Genomic DNA, 20,004 nt, shown 5'->3' with positions numbered 1-20,004 from the left:
ATTACAGGGGAGAATAGAGTATGCAGAGGTTGTTTAATCCATGTTATGTTGTGGTTATGACAGGAGAAAATAGAGTATGAAGATCTTGTTTAATCCGTGTTATGTTGTGGTTACGACAGGAGAGAATAGAGTATGAAGATCTTGTTTAATCCGTGTTATGTTGTGGTTATGACAGGAGAGAATAGAGTATGAAGATCTTGTTTAATCCGTGTTATGTTGTGGTTACGACAGGAGAGAATAGAGTATGAAGATCTTGTTTAATCCGTGTTATGGTGTGGTTATGACAGGAGAGAATAGAGTATGAAGATCTTGTTTAATCCGTGTTATGTTGAGGTTACGACAGGAGAGAATAGAGTATGAAGATCTTGTTTAATCCGTGTTATGTTGAGGTTACGACAGGAGAGAATAGAGTATGAAGATCTTGTTTAATCCGTGTTATGTTGTGGTTACGACAGGAGAGAATAGAGTATGAAGATCTTGTTTAATCCGTGTTATGTTGTGGTTACGACAGGAGAGAATAGAGTATGCAGAGGTGGTAGAGCGACTGGGAGGCACTGTGCTGGAGAAACAACAATTCGATCCTGCCTGCACGCACGTTGTTGTCAGTGAGTAGCCCTCCTTCACCTGATTTACCCTTAACATCAAAATTGTTCTAGAAAATGTATCCCAATGTCTTGTGGATAAAGATACTCTCTGTGGTATGAACCTTAACTCATTCGAGGCGCGTCGGAACTGGAATTCCGACATCTGTGTTTAGCGTTGGCTGCGTGCCGGCACTTGAGTTCCGACGGATATCACGAATTTTTAACGGTGTAAACGGTCCTGCTGACCAAGGGAAACAACCCCTGCAATGAACTTCTATCTGTCTACAGTGGTACCATTCACTGTAAACAGTTCCTTCCCTTAAATTGTTGGGATTAATAAAAATTTTGTTGACGGTGTGCGACCCACGTGTTTTGACTTTTCCAAGATGGCGGATCGTTCTGCTGAGACGTAGTAACTTGAAAAGAGTGCTAGAACGTGTTATTCAGTACGGTTCTGATCTTGACCTCAGTGATGATGATAGTGGAGATGATATTTTAGATTCTGGTGACGATTTTGTGCCAATGGACGATCATTTGGGTGATGATTCGGGCAATGCAAGTGTCGATCATGACATTGTGTATGATGAACCCATGACGTAGAAAGTTTTTTTGTTTTGCTTCAAATTGGATATTTTGCGTGGATATGAAGACAACAAAAGGTATGTACTTTCAAATGTTTCATATATTTTCTAAAAGAGTAAGTTTCAAACTTTGCAAAAACATAAGGTATGTAAGGTTATCTTGTGTTGTTGATTTTTAATATTTTTTTCAAAATGGCTCTAAATCGCGCGTTGGCAGGGAACACAGGGGAAATTTAGCTGCGCCTCGAATGAGTTAACAAGACCAAAATTGCTCTAGAAAATGTATCCCAATGGCTTGTGAGAAAAGATATTCTCTGTGGTTTGAACCTTAACAAGACCAAAATTGTGCTAGAAAATGTATCCTAATGGCTTGTGGGAAAAAAATGGGTTGCTGCAGTTACCTTCCTTCACTTCTTCAGATCTGCATCCTTGAGACAGATGGTAAGCTTCAGTGACACGCCACTCTGAAGGTTGTTCGGCCTTGGTTTCATGGCTTGAAATAAATTTTTCACTTGACTTGCTTACAAACAGGCACATTGGCCTAGTGGATGAGATGTCCGGCCTCCCATGCAGGGGTGAGAGTTCTTCCTGTGCCGTCATGTGTTTTTACCTTTGCTTGTTGCCATCCTGTTTATTAATGGTGTTCATTTCCCCCTCACAGTCAAACCATCACGGAATGAGAAGTTCCTGGCAGCCGTGGCCACAGGACGCTGGGTGCTGCACAAGTCTTATCTCATCGCCTGCAGGCAGGAGGGCAAGTTTGTCAGGGTGAGAGGCTCTTCTTCTTTGCATTTTGTGTGCATAATAGATAAGGTCCAGAAATAACTCTGTCTCTTTGTATGGGTTGTAGAAGAGTTGCTTTCCCTTGTGTGTGTTTTTTCTCGCTTTGAATGTTACCAGAAGGAGAACCATGTCCCACCTGATGCACATGTAGAAACATGTTACCTGTTGAATGTTACCTGTGCTGGCAGGAGGAGAACCATGTCCCATCTGATGCACATGTAGAAAGGTGTTACATGTTGAATGTTACCTGTGCTGGCAGGAGGAGAACCATGAGTGGGGGAACCCGGCCATGTCCCACCTGATGCACACTTAGAAACTTTACCTGTTGAATGTTACCTGTGCTGACAGGAGGAGAGCCATGAGTGGGGGAACCCGGCCATGTCCCACCTGATGCAGAGCCTGGACGGCCAGACGTACAACTTGGTGCAGGCAGCCTTCAAGTGGAGGCAGAAAGTGCACAGTATGAGAAAGGTAGGTTTGAAGTTTAGGCTGTGTGGTGCCTGGTACAGTGGAACCCCCTTTTGATTTTGATTTAGGCCCTTTACCCCCAGCGGAGCATAGGCTATTGACGACATTTCTCCATCGCACCCTGTTCTGGGCTGTTCATTCCGCTTCTGCCCAGCTGTTGCCTTGCCTCTTCAGTTCTGCCTCTGTGTCACGCCTCCAGCTGTTTCTCGGCCTCCTTCTCTTTCTTTTGCCCTGCGGGGTGTCCAAGTCAGAACCTGGCGGGTGATGCTGGATGTTGGTTTCCTGAGGGTGTGTCTAATCCAGCCCCATTTTCTCCTCAGAATCTGGCTGTAAACGGGCTCTTGGCACGCCCTTTGCCACAGCTCTTCGTTGCAGATCTTGTCTGTCCATCTGGTCTTGAAGATGCGCCTCAGACAGGTGTTGATGAAAGTCTGAATCTTCTGCTGTGTCACCTTGGTCATTCTCCACGTCTGGGAGCCGTAGGGTAGAACCGACCTTTTTGGAGCATCAACCCCTCCATTTAAGACCTTGCTTTTTCAGATTTTCTGTTCAAAGCCTCTGTAAAATTACCTCCATTTTAAGACTCCCTCCTTTTTAAGACCCTATTTCTCAGATTTTTTAGGTCTTTAAATGGGGGTTCCACTGTATCGGTATTGGTATTGGTATAATATCGTCCTCCAAGAATACCCTCATAGAAATTCAGGCTGCTTTTGCACTGGGGAATGCCAGCTGCCATACAATACGACACTACCCATTTTTTCTTCTTCTTGCATACGTGTATTCATGTCTCTATGTGGAGTCAGAGAGTGCACAGTATAAGAAAGTTAGGTTGTGTTAATTTTAGAATTTTTAAGGAAAAAACCTTGCTGGGGTTAATTTGGGGAGGTCGTTGTGAGAAGGTGGTTGTTATTAAGAGGAAGTCACCAGGGCAGGTTTCACTGTACCACAGCATTGCCTTGTCCTGTCGGTGGGACCAGACCCGGGAACCCATACGATTTTGCCTTATTTTGTATGCATGATTGTCTAGAATACGATCCATACGGTCAGTGGAAAAAAATACGACGAGATAAATTCCTAGACTACTTTTTTTCACAAGCGCATCCCGAAGCCGATCCAATTTTTTGACACATGATTAGAGTTTTTGTCAGTAAACATCAAAAGAAGTATTTGTTTTAAATGTATTGGTAAACTTAATTAATCTTAGCGACGGATGCCTGTGAAGCATGCTTCAATCATGCATGTTCAAATGATGTGTGGAATACATTCATGTTTCCGAAAATACACCAAGTTTGTTTGAGAATACTTCAAGTGCAAAACAGGGGTTCCCTGGTCTGTGGGACACACATAGCACTTGAAGATGCAGTGCATAATTTGACATGTTCATCTTTCTTTTATGCAGTCGGACCCCAGCTGTAAAGGTGCTTTCCAGGGCTGGCGGGTCATTCTTCTCACAGAACTCAAGAGAGAAGAAAACTTCAAACGCTTGCTGTCAGCGGGGGGAGCTACTATTGTCAGTGTCAAGTAAGTCTTTGGATTGTATTGAACGCTTAGCTTTATTATGTACAGTCGAACTCGCTTAAGACGAATCACTGGGGATCGGGAAATAAGTTCGTCTTAACCGAAATTCGCATTAAGAGAATTGATTGATTTTTTTTACTGTCACAATTTTAGAAGTAAAATTTAAAAAGTCGTGTAAAAGCATGTACATGCACATTCTGATCAATCTCCGATTTCATGGTGTCCACCAGTTCTGGTGCATGTACTACCCTGGCCAAGTTTCCTCTCAAGACATCAAAGAGACCGCCCCATAGATTAAACTCCCCATAGGTTAAACTCGGTCACTGACCCGGGTGCAGGAAGTGTTTCCTCTCTCATATGAAAGGGGAACCACCTCTCATAGCTAAAACTGGGTCAATGACCCCTGGGAAGAAGGTCAGTGTCTATAAAGAAGGCCACCCAGCCATCACAATGGACCTGCCTTTGACCTCGCCTCACACGCAGATCCTTGTAGCCTTGTGACTTTTAGAGACAAAGCGGCTCTGGGGCGATGAAAACGTGTTTGTTAAAAGAGGGGTTCGTTATGCAAATGATATGATATGTCGATCTCGGGACGATTTTAAAGATTTTGCCATAAGCGTGAGTAAATTACAGACATTATGCATGCTTGGGAATCCAAAAAGTGCTCGTTATAAGCATAAATTCGTTACAAAGAATTCGTTTCAAGCATTTTTTTTAAGCATGAAGAAAGAGGTATTCAGTTGGGAACTTAAAACTAATACGTTATAAGTCAAAATTCGTAACTAGCGTGTTCGTTTTAAGTGGGTTCGACTGTATATTGCTCTTCTGATAGACATGTGCGGGAATTCGGGGGTTGTGATTGTATAGTCTCACACAGCCTTATTTCGATCATCAGTCTATAGCCAAGTGACCATTTAGAAAATCTTCGTACGTCTAGTGGGGTCACACGGTACGCTGAAACAGAGATTCTGCTATCTCTTCCTCCCCTCTCCCAACCCAGCTTCGAAATGGTCCATAGACTATCTATATTTCCACAGAAGTTGCTCAATATCTTTTATATTTACAACAACAAACAAAGCATGTTTCCAGTTTCATTGCCGTGGATAAAGTGCTTGTATACCTGGTCAGGTTTGCTTCTGTGACTGGTCGACAGACGATATAATTTGTGTCCATTTTTTTCTTACCATACATGCAATACATTCCGGGTAAAATCCAATTCTTTGACAGGCAACACAACTTGCAAAACTCTAGAGCTGCAGTCTAGCTGTCTTTCCAGTGTTTTGCACTGAACCAGCAAACTCTCATTTCTCTACGCAACGTCGTCTAAATATCGGAGCCTATTGCTACGCTGAAAACACAATAGCTGTTAATATTATATAATCTGCCAGGAAAATGGAATTGGCCTAGGTTGGTTTTACCGACAAGACAAGCACAGCGAATGTTGAGAAACAAACCGGGGACCAGAAGAAATTTACAAAGATGAAGAAATAAGAAGTTAGCGTTTGCAGTTTTTTTGTCAGTAAGTATGTGACAAAAACCAAGTGCAAAAAGAAATGTTACAGTAATAAAAAAAGTAAAGATGAGAACTTTGAGATGTTTACGTGTATGTAATTTGGTTTGTTGTTTGTGTTTTTCAGACCCCCGTTCACTGAGGTCAGTGCCACCCATGCTTTTGTGGAACTGCACAAAGTCAAGTTGTTGGAGGTATGTGTTACTCATCTAAAAAGATTGGAATTGTAGATACAGTGGCCCCTCCCCCCCCCCCCCCGGGTTAGGGGGAAGAATTGACCTGATGCCCCCCAGCATGTCGTAAAAGGCGACTAACGGATTCTGTTTCTCCTTTTACCCTTGTTAAGTGTTTCTTGTATAGAAAATAGTCAATGTTTGTAAAGATTTTAGTCAAGCAGTATGTAAGAAATGTTAAGTCCTTTGTACTAGAAACTTGCATTCTCCCAGTAAGGTCATATATTGTACTACGTTGCAAGCCCCTGGAGCAATTTTTTGATTAGTGCTTTTGTGAACAAGAAACATTTAACAAGTGGCTCTATCCCATCTCCCCCCTTTTCCCGTCGCGATATAACCTTGAACGGTTGAAAACGACGTTAAACACCAAATAAAGAAAGAAAGAACGATACAGTGGCACCCCCATTGTAGGAGTAAGACCTACAACAATCTCACAAAATCAGGTCTTAAAATGGAGGTACATTTACAGAGGTTATGAACAGAACATCCAAAAAAGTAAGGTCTTAAAAAGTGGGGAGTCTTAAATTGAGGGTCTTAATTAAAATGGGGTTCCACTGTATATAATATCAGGTTGGTTTGAAAAGGGGGGGGGGGGGAGTGAGACGGGGATATGAATGTTTGATGATATGTTACTTGAAGACAAAGATGCAAAGTAATGTGTAGAACAGATATGTTTGGTGAAACCTGTTCTTGATATAGGCAGTGCAGGAAATATGACTGTTTGCTTTGTTTTAAATAAACAAATCATCAGTAATTTGATGCCGTCATAAATTTAAACACGTCATTTGAATACATCACACCTGCCAGCCAATCAGCGTTGACTGCAGAAGACAGCGTTCTAGTGCTCAAAGTGAAAGTTGTGCAGCTAAAGAACCGCCTTTATCCTGCACTCGGATATGGTTAAATTGGATCATTATGTTCACAATGGTGGACTTTGTCCTGATGTTTATGATTGACAAGATATTTAAATATTTCGGCTTGAAGTGGTTATATGCTAACAAGATATTGGTTGAATTATGTTATAAAGATGAGTACAGTGACGGAACTCAACTATGTTTTAATTGAGGTCTCGGCCAATAACTGATATACATTGAGTGTGTGTGTATGTGCCTCGTTTGAGTGGGTTCCAAGAGCTCCAAATGGACACAGAAACAGATTTGCTTCAACATTTCACTTATTTCTGGGCATCCATTTTCCTTCTTCAGAGCGACCTGCAGGCCTTGGTGTGTGGAGTGGATCACATTCTGAAACCCGAGTTCATTGCCGCTCACCTGACAGAACAGGCACCTGCTCCTGAGAACCACACACCTGCAGAAATTGTCAACCTCAGAGCCAGGTATGTTCAGCTATTGTACATAAAATTCAGAAATACATGGAAAAGAATGTTGTTATTTTTTAAAAGTTACAGTACTGTCAATCATAGCTGTCTGTCTGCATATGTGGTCTTCCTATCAGACGGGCGCAGTGGCGTGGTGGTAAGACGTCGGCCTTCTAATCGGGAGGTTGTGAGTTCGAATCCCGGTCGCTGTCGCCTGGTGGATTAAGAGTGGAGATTTTTCCGATCTCCCAGGTCAACTGATGTGCAGACCTGCTAGTGACTTAACCCCCTTCGTGTGTACACGCAAGCACAAGACCAAGTTCATGTCAGAGTTCGGTGGGTTATAGAAACACGAAAATACCCAGCATGCCTCCCCCGAAATCGGCGTATGCTGCCTGAATTGCGTGGTAAAAACGGTCATACACGTAAAAATCCACTCGTGCTAAAAACATGAGTGAACGTGGGAGTCTAAGCCCATGAACAGAGAAGACGAAGAAGGTCTTTCTATCCGCGCACTAGCAAACGTTAAGAAAACTTGTTGGTCATCTTTGCCCCTGCATATGCAAGTACAAGTAGATTGTGTATACAGTAAAACCTGTCTCTAAAGGACACCCTTGGGGTATGGTAATGGTGTCCCTATTAGACAGGTGTCCTTTCTTTACAGGTGGAGGGGCCGGGGCAATATTTTACAAAAGAGCACGTAAAATGTACAAGACACTTTTTGTCAATCCTGGAGTATGTATTTATTCTTCAATCTTGCAGTACAAAACCACTCCCATACCAAGTTGTTCAGGGTCTTCATATTGCGTTTTCCGACATTTCACAGTTTTTTGGTCGCTTCGTGCCCCAGACTCCCACTCCTTCATCACGTCTTCTTTTTCCGATTTGATCGTCGCGATCTGTGTTTTACCACATCCCATCTCCTTCGCCACATCTCGGCATGATTGGGCGCTATCTAGTTTTTTCAAGGCAGCGACACGCTGCTCTAAAGTCAACGCTTTTCTTTTTCCTGCTGGAGATTCCATTTTCAAACACAGTACTGTTGCTTTTGGTTGTGACTGTATCCACAATGCGGAAAACCGAAATTGGGCGAAAGTGAGCGAAGCGAAAGTGAGTGAGCGAAAGTGAGTCTCCATCTAAACAAGCCACTGATTGGTCAGAAAAGGGACAGGACAACCAATCAACAACCATTTGTGCTACGGCTGCCGAGCACTGACCTGAATAAGAGTCGAGTTTTCGAAGTTGCGTTTTCATGTACGTAGTGTCCGTTTGTGACAGTGTTTACACTTCCTACGGTCCGAAAAATCGTGTCCGCGTCCGTAAGTGGCAGGTGTCCGTCCGTTAAAGGTTAGTTATTGTTGAAATCGTGTTCGTTCCATGATAAACTGTCCGTATGTAGCAGGTGGCCGTTACAACAAGGGTCCGCTAGACTCAGGTTTTACTGTACTCATAACTACAATAGCTTTAGATGAGCAGTTGTTTATTTTACACCAAGTTATTTTTACGTTATCTGTACAATTCACACTAGTCACTGCTACTGTCAATATGATTCTCAGCTATGTACTAACCTGTCAACGCAGACTGCTTTCTGTCTCAGCCTCCAACAGGACCAGTCCAGGAAACGCAAAGCCGCGCAGACAGACGGCAACAACATCAACATCAGCTCCAGCAACAAGCGATTGCGAAGGTAGCATAGATAGCAAGGAGGAATAAGTGGGGGACTGCTTGGAGAATAAACTGCAGTGAAGAACGCAACAACACCAACATCAGCTCCAGCAACAAGCGATCGCGAAGGTAGCAGAGATGGCAAGGAGGAGTAAGTGTATTATGTACTATAGGTGACAGCTTGGAGAATACACTGTGCAGTGAAGAACGTCTGACACATGGAGTGAATCTGCAACCGCTGATGACATGTGTGGAAGTTTTCTCTGTGACTGGTAGATACCAGACAACTTGGAATGTATCTGCCCACGTGGAGGTAGAAACCTGCAGGAAATGTATCCAAGTTATGGTGAATCTGCAAAGACTGGGTGACATGTGTGGATGTTTTCTCTGTGACTGGTAGATACCAGACAACTTGGAATGTATCTGCCCACGTGGAGGTAGAAACCTGCAGGAAATGTATCCAAGTTATGGTGAATCTGCAAAGACTGGGTGACAGGTGTGGGTGTTTTCTCTGAGACTGACAGATACAATGTACCAATACCAGACAACTTGGAATGTACCAGACAACTTGGAATGTACCAGACAACTTGGAGGTAGAAACCTGCAGGAAGTGTTGTCTGAGATGGGGTGAATCTGCAATACCTGGGTGCCAGGTGTGGATGTTTTCTCTAAGACTGACAGATCTATACCAATACCAGACAACTTGGAATACTTAAAGGTCGGAACCTGCAGGAAGTGTATCTAAGATGAAGTGAATCTGTGATGGGTGAGTGACGGGTGAGGTTGTTTTCTCTGAGATTGGCAAATACCCGACAACTTGGGGGAGTAAACATGCAGTTGTTGATATCACTTTATCAGACAACTTTGAGGTGTCAAGATATAATTGGGCATTGACACGATACTTTTTTTTGAGACCGGCGGATACCAGACAACTTGGGGGAGTCAACCTGCAGTGGTTGATATTAGATAACGGAGGTCTCAAAATATGATTGGATATTGACATGCTACTGTTTTGCTGAGACTGGCAGATAGCCAAATACCAGACAACTTGAGGGAGTAATAATGCAGTTGTTAATATCAGACAACTCTGAGGTGTCAAGATATAATTGAGCATAAGACATGTGTCTTTTTTTCTGAGACTGGCATGTACCAGACAGCTTAGAGGAATATATAAAGGTGCAGGGGGATGACTGTGACAGCTATGAGGAATGTACCTGCAGTGGAGTACACAAGACTCGGCACAGAAGTGAACTTGCAGTGGCCAGTAGCATGAAAGGTTTCCCTGTGACTGGGCGGCACCTGCCCAGATACTCCATTGTTTTCGTGTCATATGTCACTTTCACGCTTATTTCTAATTCTATCCTCTCTTTTCTTCATACCTAGTACCTTAGAAATGCCAGACATGTATGAGGCACTGAAGGTTTAAAGGCATATGTACGCGCTCCCGTGTTTACAAAGTGTAGTTTGCCCATAATCGATGTCAAACGCACCATAAGACCATATAATGACGATATGTCACCATGCGCGGACCATAATACATGCATTACAGCTTGTTCTAGCCTCTGAAAAAGTGAGGATGTCAACAAAGCCGCGGTGTTAGCTCCTTTGCATCAACGTTACATGTGTTGCCAAATCTATAAATAGGACGATCCAGATCAAAATGAAAATTAACATATCTCAACATTGAAGGGGTCCTAGACCACAATATTTTGCAGGGAACTTAATTTAGCATGTCTCCAGCTGTTGGTAAAGCAATTAGCGTGTATAGTCATCGAGTACATATGCCTTTAAGATCAATCGGTGGAATGCATGTCGCAGAAGTAAACTTCCTGCTGATCCCATGCCTGCAATTGCTGCTTGATCGGCTCAATATGATTCAGAACCAAGAATGAACAAAGAATGAGTAAGAATATTGAATAAACCAAATGATTGACTTTTTTCTTTGAATCTCAAGGCCAAAGAAGCATGGCAATGCATACTGAGCATCTTAAACAGGTGATTCTGTAAGAAAAACTCAGATCAGGCAGCTCACTTCATTAAGTGATGTACCCAAACCCCTTTTTCCATCAGTGTCTTATCAATGATGGTGTGTGGACCATGTCTACTGGAACAGACACATGGTACTGCTAGCATTAGTGTGTGTGTCGGTGCGTGTGTGTGTGTGTGTGTGTGTGTGAGGGCACAGAACGGTTGTATGTATGAAATGGAAATCTTCGAAGATTTACTAAGCAGTAATGCAACTTTGTTCCTGTATCATATTTGTGTATTGGACTGTACAGATGTGTGTGTGTGTGTAGAACGTGTGTGTATGATAGTATTGATACAGAAATCTTCGAAGGTTTACTAAGCAGTAATACAACTTTGCTCCTGTATCATATTAGTGTATTGGACTGGTGAGGCAGTGTGTGTGTGTGTGTGTGTGTGTGTGTGTGTGTGTGTGTGTGTGTGTGTGTGTGCATAGAACGATTGTATGATACGGAAATCTTGAAAGGTTTACTAAGCAGTAATGCAATTTGTTCCTGTATCATATTAATTAGTGTATTGGGTTTTACAATTACAAATGTGTGTGTGTGTGTGTGTGTGTGTGTGTGTGTATATAGAACAGTTGTATGATACGAAAATCTTCAAAGTTTTACTGAGCAGTAATGCAACTTTGTTCCTGTATCATATTGGTGTTATTGGACTGCTGAAACGTGTGTGTGTGTGTGTGTGTGTGTGCACTGAACGATTGTATCAAATAAAAATCTTCAAAGTTTTACTGAGCAGTAATGCAACTTTGTTCCTGTATCATATTAGTGTTATTGGACTGCTGAAACGTGTGTGTGTGTGTGTGTGTGTACAGAACGATTGTATGATACAGAAATCTTGAAAGAAGAAGTGCAGTTACTAATGTGTGTGTGTGTGAGTGTGTGTGTGTTAGTTTGTTTAAGACTAAAAGGAAGAAAGTCAGTGAGTGAGAAAGAGACATACAGACAAATGTAGTCGAAGGCAGAGAGATAGAGGAGAGTATGTGCACGTGTATCAGTTTGGGTTTGTGTGTGTGTGCATATTTATGTGTCACAGTGTGTTTGTAGTGCATGAAACATGAAAATGTTCAGTGCCCTTGAATATAATATGTTGATAATACACTGTCCATGAACGTATAAGTTAATTAGTGTTTTACATTTAAAATAAAAGTTTGCATGCGTATTGGCCTTTATTCTTCATTTCCTATGTTACACACCCCCCCCCCCCCCCTCCCTTTTTTTTTCATTTACATTTTTATTTTTTTATAGATCTTTCTTTAAAGATTTGTCTGTTTGTCACATCTGTAAATTTACTTCCATTGTAAGACTCCTTTCTTTTTAAGACCTTATTTTTTAGATTTGTTTTGGAGGTCCCAGAAAGGGGGGTCCCAGTATATATAGCATTATGAACAACATCTGTATTAACCCTTAGGCTGGTTGTCGCGACATATGTCGCGCTACTTTACATATACGATCACCTGGTTGTCACGACATATGTCGCGCTACTGGCTCAGTCTGTTTGGTCGGTTCCGATTACCTCCCATGGATGCGAAAACCTATTATATGACCGTTTTTCTTTATTTTTCTCTCTGTTAATTCACCAGTGGCCATGTAACATGTGTTACAGAATTGCACCAGTGTAAGGGTTAAACACATCCTGAAAGTGTTCAAACTCTTTGTACAGTGAATACCTTTTGTCTTGTTGCATTTTGAATTGTTAACCTTACCTTTGCATAAGTTTTACTTCTCTGAAGTGAAAATGATTGCTTTTCGTGCAGAAAAAAACCAAAAAACAAACTATAATGATGAGTGTTGGCTTTCATTTTTGCGCCTGTGTGAGCGAACATACCTGTCATTAATTTTACGTGCATGTGTGTGTTCATGTTTGCAAGCCTTTCGCTGAGAACTTGGGATCTTCAACGTGGAGTGTACGGACACCGAGGAGAGTGCACAAAGTGACTCTGGGAAATAAATCTCTCACCGAACAGGGTGGTCGAACCCACGCCGATAACAACAAACAGATTTCAAAGCCGGGGCCGCTACCAACTGAGCTTCTATCAATGAGACTTTAGCATAAAATTACCAACTTCTGTAAATTTCAAAGCTACAGCGGAAGGGTTTTTGTGACTTTATCAAACGGAGCACTAAAAGTAGGTTTAAACCATATCTTTGCTCATTTTATGAATAATGTTGGGAGGGAAAACAATGGAGATTTTGGAATCCCCTGTCTACAGTCTTTAGAATTTAAAGTGATTCTGTTTCAAGTTTTGATACTGAATGAAATAGTTTGACTGATTCAAAGTACAATGCCAAAAAATAGTTTGGCCATTTAGAACTGCAATTCCAAGAAAGTGCATTTCTTTTGCAAGTGGGTATAGTACAGAAGAGACAGGCCTGTCGGTCAGTAAATGAATACCACACACCTATGTCATTGTCACTGAGTGCTGAAGCAATGAACCTATCACAAGCTACATTAAAAATAGCAAAAAATGTGTTTTTGTCACTTAAGTCATATTTCAGAGACCGTACAATGATTGAATTGCTGTCACTCTAATGATAGTGTTGGCTATAATGATTGGTAAGGACAGTCACCATTTACTCTTTGCTGCAAGGAATTCTACATTGGTAGTATCTCTCATGGACTGGAGTCATCTATCCCTTAACATGGATAAGCTTAGAGAAGACAAGGGTGTGACTAGAAAAGAAGAGAAATTAAATGTCAAACAAAAATAATGACAATAGTATTCTACACACACAATATTCATTGATTTTTGCAAAACTGTTACAATAATTAATACCTGGAAGGAATTGGCTACAATCTAACAATTGCAGGGTATTAATTCATAAGTACAAATAATTGAATAAATAATTCGCAAAAAGAAGAAAGGAACAGTTTTAACCAGTATTTAAAAAATAAAAATGTAAATGCTCTCAACAGAATTTTTTTCACCCTCGACTTTAATTCAGAATTTAAAAAAAAAGAACTTGGACACAAACGTTAAACGTAAATCCGTTTTTGAAAGCCACACACACACAGCACTCAACACACAAAAGATGCGCGGCGCTTGCACAGCGTCCATTCTTCGCCAGTTCCGGTCTAGTCGTCTGCTTCACTCAGCGCTCGCGTTCTGGCTGATGGAAAGTGTCGTCTGCTTGAAGTGGTACAGTGCAGTTTTCTCTTCATTTCCCTGTACAGTGTACTTGCTGTATCACGCGAACTGGTAATTTCCACTGGAGATGCAGACGACGGTTTGAAAAATGGATTACGTCCTACAAAAGTGGAGATTTATAGAAATTCTGATCTTCACGTCGACATTCGTTTTGCTTCTAATTCAAAACTGTGTACACTGTGAAACTGCGGTTCGAACGCCTAAGATCACATTTCCAAACTACAAAAACGGATTTCAATCCCAATCCAAACCCAAATGGTCAGCAAAGACACCGGTTCGTACATTGTTAAATGTGGGAGATTCGGAGAAGATAACGTTGTTTCCAAAAGCGTACGAAGCGGTGATAGATGCTGGAAAAAATCCGGGAAATTACAACAATGTTAGTGTGAACTGTACCGGTGCCTTGATGGAATATTCCAGAGCTCTGGAAAAACGAGATACGTGGGCGATTCGAAGTAAGTACAACTCTAACCCCGTGTCAAACTTTCCTGGTTGATTGTAACGCCTGGTTTTGTTGATTTGTCCATGTCATTGCTGTTGTTGTGTTGGGGGAGTTGGTTAGTTGGTCTGTGTTTTTGTTTTGTTTGGGTGTGTTCTGTTTTCTTTTCCTTTTTTGTTTGTCTTTTTTGGGTGGGGTGGGAGTGGTAAATATAGTCCTTTTTTCACATAAAAGTTCAGTTTTCCTGCTTGCTTGTGAAGTTGAATTTTTTTACTCAGAATTCCTTGCATTCGATAATTCACGTCTTTCCTTCCCACGCCATTGCACGACGCGCCGGCTTTTCAATTAATAAAAAAAATATAGACCCTTTTTGAGAAAAAAAAAAGTGTTGATATTGATAAGCTTCCTCTTTGTAGTGCGAAGGCCAGAGTACTTTGAATCACCGTTAAATTCGCGCTGACGACTCACAACAAATGTTTGATTCAGCTATTCTTTTTGCGTTTGTCCCCAGTGCACCTAAGACCTTCCTCTGGCATTTTCACTTCAGTATCTTCTTTTCACAACGCCTCGATTCAGTGATCTCTCCGGTGCCTCCCTTGAGATACAAGTGCCACGTCTACTGACTGACAGTCCGCACTAATAAAGTAGAATCTTTTTTTTTCTTTTTTCTGTTTTCCTTTTTTGCGTCTCAGATACAGAGAAAGGTCACATGCTATTTAAGCAAAATCCGATATTCTGTCTATTTCTTCTTTGTCGTCATCTCTCTCTCTCTCTCTCTCTCTCTCTCTCTCTCTCTCTCTCCAGGGTTCGACACTAGCGGGGGCGGGGGGCGGAACGCCCCAGAGTTTTGTGTTCCGCCCCAAACATTACCGAAGCTTGGGGCCCACTCCGCCCCAGGATAAATTCCAACAATGACAAACCGAAATTTCTAATGCCAGAGCCAATCACTAAAAATCGCCAGTCAAAGTCGTCACTGAAATTTGCGTTACGATCAATGCCGCAGTCAAGAAAACACACACATTGAAATCGTCGAAAGACAATGCCGCAAGGGAATTAACTCCAAGATTGCGCTCTTTAGCGTGAGAGATAAGTATCGCCTTCAAATGCCAAACGCAAAATGTGGCGACACATCCCTGGTGTAAAACGACATGGAAATGAAGATGAAGAACAGGGTGGAGAGAAACGAAAAAAGGAGATCGATTCAGCCAAAAGCGCTGTCGTAATTTCAATGTCAAATGGTTGAAAGAATGTCCCTGGCTTCAGTACGATGAAGAAAAACAGACAATGCATTGTCGCCCGTGCAGATCTTATAGCGGAGAACCACTTGGAAAAAGTGGGGATTCTGAAGGTATATATATACTTAGCATGAATAACAGTGGGCCCCAGATTTTTGTTTTCCGCCCCAGCAATTTTCATCTCCGGGGCCAGTGTGGCCCCAGGCCAAATAAGTTAGTGTCGACCCCTGCTCTCTCTCTCTCTCTCTCTCTCTCTCTCTCTCATAAAGTAGAAACACATTCCCCAGCCTCATTCTCTCTCTGACGGGTTGCATTAATAAAGTAGAATCCAACTCCCCACCCCATCCCAGACACCCCCCCCTCTCTCTCTCTCTCTCTCTCTCTCTCTCTCTCTCTCTCTCTCTCTCTCTCTCTCTCTCTCTCTCTCTCTCTCTCTCTCAACGAACCTCTCCAGTGAATCTCTTGATCACTCTATGAACATGAATTATGCTCTGAAAATAATGATGCATTCCCCTTACCAAGAGATAGACTTGAAGGTTCAGAAATCGTTACTTCGTTCTCTGACCGATCTCATTACTAGAATCAGATCGTAAGTTTTCCCTTCCCCTTTCTCCCTCGTCTGCTTGACGAATTTCACTTACTTCTTAAAAACAATAAGGTCAGTAACTGTTGTACTCGTTAAAATATTTAAAGTTGATTACTGACCAGCCCCTCCCCCCCACACACACACACACACACCACCCACACCCCCATCCCATAACGCCATTCCCGATTTGTAACAAAGGTACTATTTTCCTTCTTCGCAGCAATAGCGGTAGACCTAAATCTCTCTCTCCCCCCCCCCCCCCCCCCCCCCTGTCTAGCCAACTAGAAGTGACTTTTTACGACAAGGACAGTACCTTCAAGGCAACTAGAAGTGACTTTTTACGACAAGGACAGTACCTTCAAGGCAACTAGAAGTGACTTTTTACGACAAGGACAGTACCTTCAAGGCAACTAGAAGTGACTTTTTACGACAAGGACAGTACCTTCAAGGCAACTAGAAGTGACTTTTTACGACAAGGACAGTACCTTCAAGGCAACTAGAAGTGACTTTTTACGACAAGGACAGTACCTTCAAGGCAACTAGAAGTGACTTTTTACGACAAGGACAGTACCTTCAAGGCAACTAGAAGTGACTTTTTACGACAAGGACAGTACCTTCAAGGCAACTAGAAGTGACTTTTTACGACAAGGACAGTACCTTCAAGGCAACTAGAAGTGACTTTTTACGACGCCAATCCCAAAACAAATAGACTGCCAGTGCGAATGTTCCAAAATTCAGAATAAAAAAATATCTGTGAACGTTTTGTTTTGTCAATAATTAAACGTTCCAACAACATACCTTTCTTGGTTTTTGGCTCACGTAAGTGTAGCCTATACGATGCAAAACTTTGTCTGTCTGTGCGTGTGTATGTGTGTGTGTGTGTGTGTATGTGTGTGATAGAAACTTTAACATTTGACTAAACACCGAAATACTAATTTTACCTGGTTATTATCCAAGCAACAGCTTTAAAATATTGAAGCAATGATCAAAATTTCGTCGGCACGTATGTAGTTAAAGTGTGTATCCAAAGAAAACGGGTGGTGGGGGGTTTTGGGGGGGTAAAAACAGGTGACTGGTTTGTGTCGTATTTGGTATGTAGACCAGGTCAGGGTTCAAGGTTAGGTCAGATCGCGTGAAGGATTGTGGTATAGATACAGTTATCACCGAGCTGCAGTTCGCCGATTCGGAGAAGACGATTTCACATTGTTCGGTTTCGTAGCTCCAGAAAAGTATATAAAGAAGATACCAAAGACGATTTCCTACAGGTTAATCTGCACAGCGTGTTTCCAGTGTCTGCGCGAGGAAGCGCTGTCGAAATCTGCACAGCGTGTTTCCAGTGTCTGCGCGAAGAAGCGCTGTCGAAAGCGCAGTGTCGATCTGGCCATCTGGCAGTCGTGTCCCCGTAAGTAGGCTACAGACAGACAGATCTAGATCTAGTGTCTCGTACTGTGTGTGTGTGTGTATGTGTGACGGAGTGATTGAGTTTGTGTTACTGTTTGTCGATTTCTTACGTGAGCCTTGAAGGCTTCGCCTCTTGTTTTTTATGACACCGAATGGCTCATTTTGTGGAATAGTTTCCAATCTCTAAGACAATTTGACATCTATTATATCGTTTTAGGAAACGATGAATGGGTATCCCTGTCGGGAGTTTGCCATGTTTTAAAAAAATCCCTTGTCATGTGGAGAGTATAAAAACGACGGTTCATGTATTAACAGAGAACGCGCCGTGAAGTTATTGCCAAACTTCGCAACAACTTTGTCTGTTTGGACAGTGAGTGTAGTATTCAGATTTATATCGTTTGTCCCTGCTGTCGGGAAACAGATGTGTGGGTGTCGAGAAGTTTCAAATTAGCTACAGTAATAGCTATAGAACGACAGAAACATTTTTTTTAAACAAAAGTTATAACCTAATTTTCTAACAACGCCTCCTCTTCCACCAATGCAATCTGGTCTCTGTACGTAGGCGTCAGGCGATCGATCGAAGCTATTAACTGGGTTTTTTTTGTAAAGAGCGGGACTTTGTTTGACAATACTCACACACAACAGACACCATCAGGAGAGGAAGAGACGAGAGAGATACTGGTTGCGAGTAAGAAAAAATACTTTGATCATTAGTAAGCGTGCATAAACGCACGCATAGATTTGCTTTTGCGTGACCTGCCTCGCACGAGCAGAAGCCGCGTTTACCTAAAACATACATGTTTACCTATGATTGTGTACGCAAATTGTGCTCTTGAGCATAGTTTTACTTGTGTTCCAGAGGGTATTTTGTGTGTGTGTGTGTGCGTGTGTGTGTGCGTGCGTGTGTGTGTGTGTGTGTGTGCCAGAGTTGCCAGAAAGATATCCGTTCAGTGGTATTTTGAGCAGTGGCATTTCTTGTCAGTAGTCCTCAAGATTAGAAAGAGTTCAAGAGAGAACATGCCAAAAGCACACAATGAAGTTTCTGTGGAATTAAGACTTAGAGGTTCAGTGTGTGTGTGTGTGTGTGTGTGTGTGTGTGTCTCTCTCTCTCTCTCTCTCTCTCTCTCTCTCTCTCTCTCTCTCTCTCTCTCTCTCTCTCTCTCTCTCTCTCTCTCTCTCTCTCTCTCTCTCTCTCTTTCCATAACTGTCTGTCTATATGTCTATCATTTTGTTTTGTTAAATTTCCGACAATTCTCAATCTCGCCATGAGTCTGTCGACAAAAATAAAAGCAGATTGAAAACAATAAAATGAACAGATACAAACGTTCTTGTTATGATCAGAGAAGTTAACTTCAAACTGTAAACATCAGTTGTACGGCAAACAGTAATCCCGTTGGCAATATTCAAAGCCGGTATTTCCCTGCAGTTACGATCCTGATTTTTCCAGATACTGCTCACTTTGTCAGAACAATGAATTTTGACGAAGTTCAATTAAAAAAAAAAAACCCACCACATTTGTGATATATCTTATCTGCATTCTGAATAAGATTCCATCGTTCAAACCCATTTGAATAACTTCTGAGAGGATAAGGATAATATTTCGTAATCATCCCCATGCTGTGTTTTTCTGTGCTACTTTGAGAAAACATTGTTTACGGGGCAGAAACTGTGCTTGTCGAAACGATTGCCAAGCGGTAATGACATTTTGTGTGCCGGTAATCCCTGTTATGGGCGTATGCATGAGATTGCATCCGTCAGGGCAAGCATGTATAGAGAGGAAGGAGAAGAAACTACGCAGTTTTGATCGATTTCTGTTTGACGGGGATAGGGTGGGGTACACACACACACACACACACACACACACACACACACACACACACACACACACACACACAAGCAAACAGAAAGAGAGAGAGATGATGATGCTGATGATGTTGATGATACATTTTCTGCATTCATGTTTTTATCTGCTGGAAAAATAAGCATTTTTATGAATAAGCAAAATGTACAATTACGAATGTTTTCTCTTATTTTGTGTGCCTAACATTTACCTAGTTTAAGTCGAACAAAACCATCCATGGATACATATCTAGCAGCAGCAATTTAGTGTGATGTCATTTAGATATCCCGGAAGATTAAAAAACAAAACACGTATCTGCCCAAACCAATTGAAAAGATTGAAGACATGAGCTAAATGTCTGTTTAGCATTGCACCTTTCGTTAAAACTAACGACGTGATTAAAAGGGAATTCACGAATCACAGCCTCACAGCTCTTTATATAAGAGAAGCCAGCATCAGTACTGTCAAGTTCATTCCTAAACTGATGTCTGCTTTGCTGGCGGAGTTTCCTCGGGTCAAATAAATACCATCGAAAGCAAATTTATGACTAGTCAGATCCCTGGGATCAAACGTTGTTTTGTCTGGCGATCAAGAGAATCCTGGCCATTTTATGGAGTTATCGTGTGCACGTGCTCACTTTACAGCGCAACTGCTAGGTGTGGTGGAT

At 41.9% G+C, this 20,004-nt stretch overlaps 2 protein-coding genes across 2 annotated transcripts in view; both read left to right on the top strand.

Annotated features, from left to right (window-relative positions):
- Window positions 1–12,469, top strand: part of LOC138947006 (DNA topoisomerase 2-binding protein 1-like) — a 79,863-nt gene extending 67,394 nt beyond the window's left edge. The window contains exons 36-42 of the mRNA XM_070318425.1: window positions 512–605; window positions 1,827–1,933; window positions 2,297–2,419; window positions 3,816–3,937; window positions 5,572–5,638; window positions 6,883–7,013; window positions 8,593–12,469. Of these exons, the coding sequence (XP_070174526.1) occupies window positions 512–605; window positions 1,827–1,933; window positions 2,297–2,419; window positions 3,816–3,937; window positions 5,572–5,638; window positions 6,883–7,013; window positions 8,593–8,686 (738 nt within the window). The 3' untranslated portion in view covers window positions 8,687–12,469. The remainder of the gene's footprint in view (window positions 1–511; window positions 606–1,826; window positions 1,934–2,296; window positions 2,420–3,815; window positions 3,938–5,571; window positions 5,639–6,882; window positions 7,014–8,592) is intronic.
- Window positions 12,470–13,574: 1,105 nt separating this feature from the next.
- Window positions 13,575–20,004, top strand: part of LOC138947004 (uncharacterized) — a 61,629-nt gene continuing 55,199 nt past the window's right edge. The window contains exon 1 of the mRNA XM_070318424.1: window positions 13,575–14,291. Coding sequence (XP_070174525.1) covers window positions 13,925–14,291 — 367 coding nt within the window. The 5' untranslated portion in view covers window positions 13,575–13,924. The remainder of the gene's footprint in view (window positions 14,292–20,004) is intronic.

The sequence above is a fragment of the Littorina saxatilis genome, linkage group LG14 (genome assembly GCF_037325665.1).
Source record: "Littorina saxatilis isolate snail1 linkage group LG14, US_GU_Lsax_2.0, whole genome shotgun sequence".
Classification (NCBI taxonomy): domain Eukaryota; kingdom Metazoa; phylum Mollusca; class Gastropoda; order Littorinimorpha; family Littorinidae; genus Littorina; species Littorina saxatilis.
Note: the sequence above shows the minus strand (reverse complement) of the source record. Positions and strands in the feature narration are given on the sequence as shown.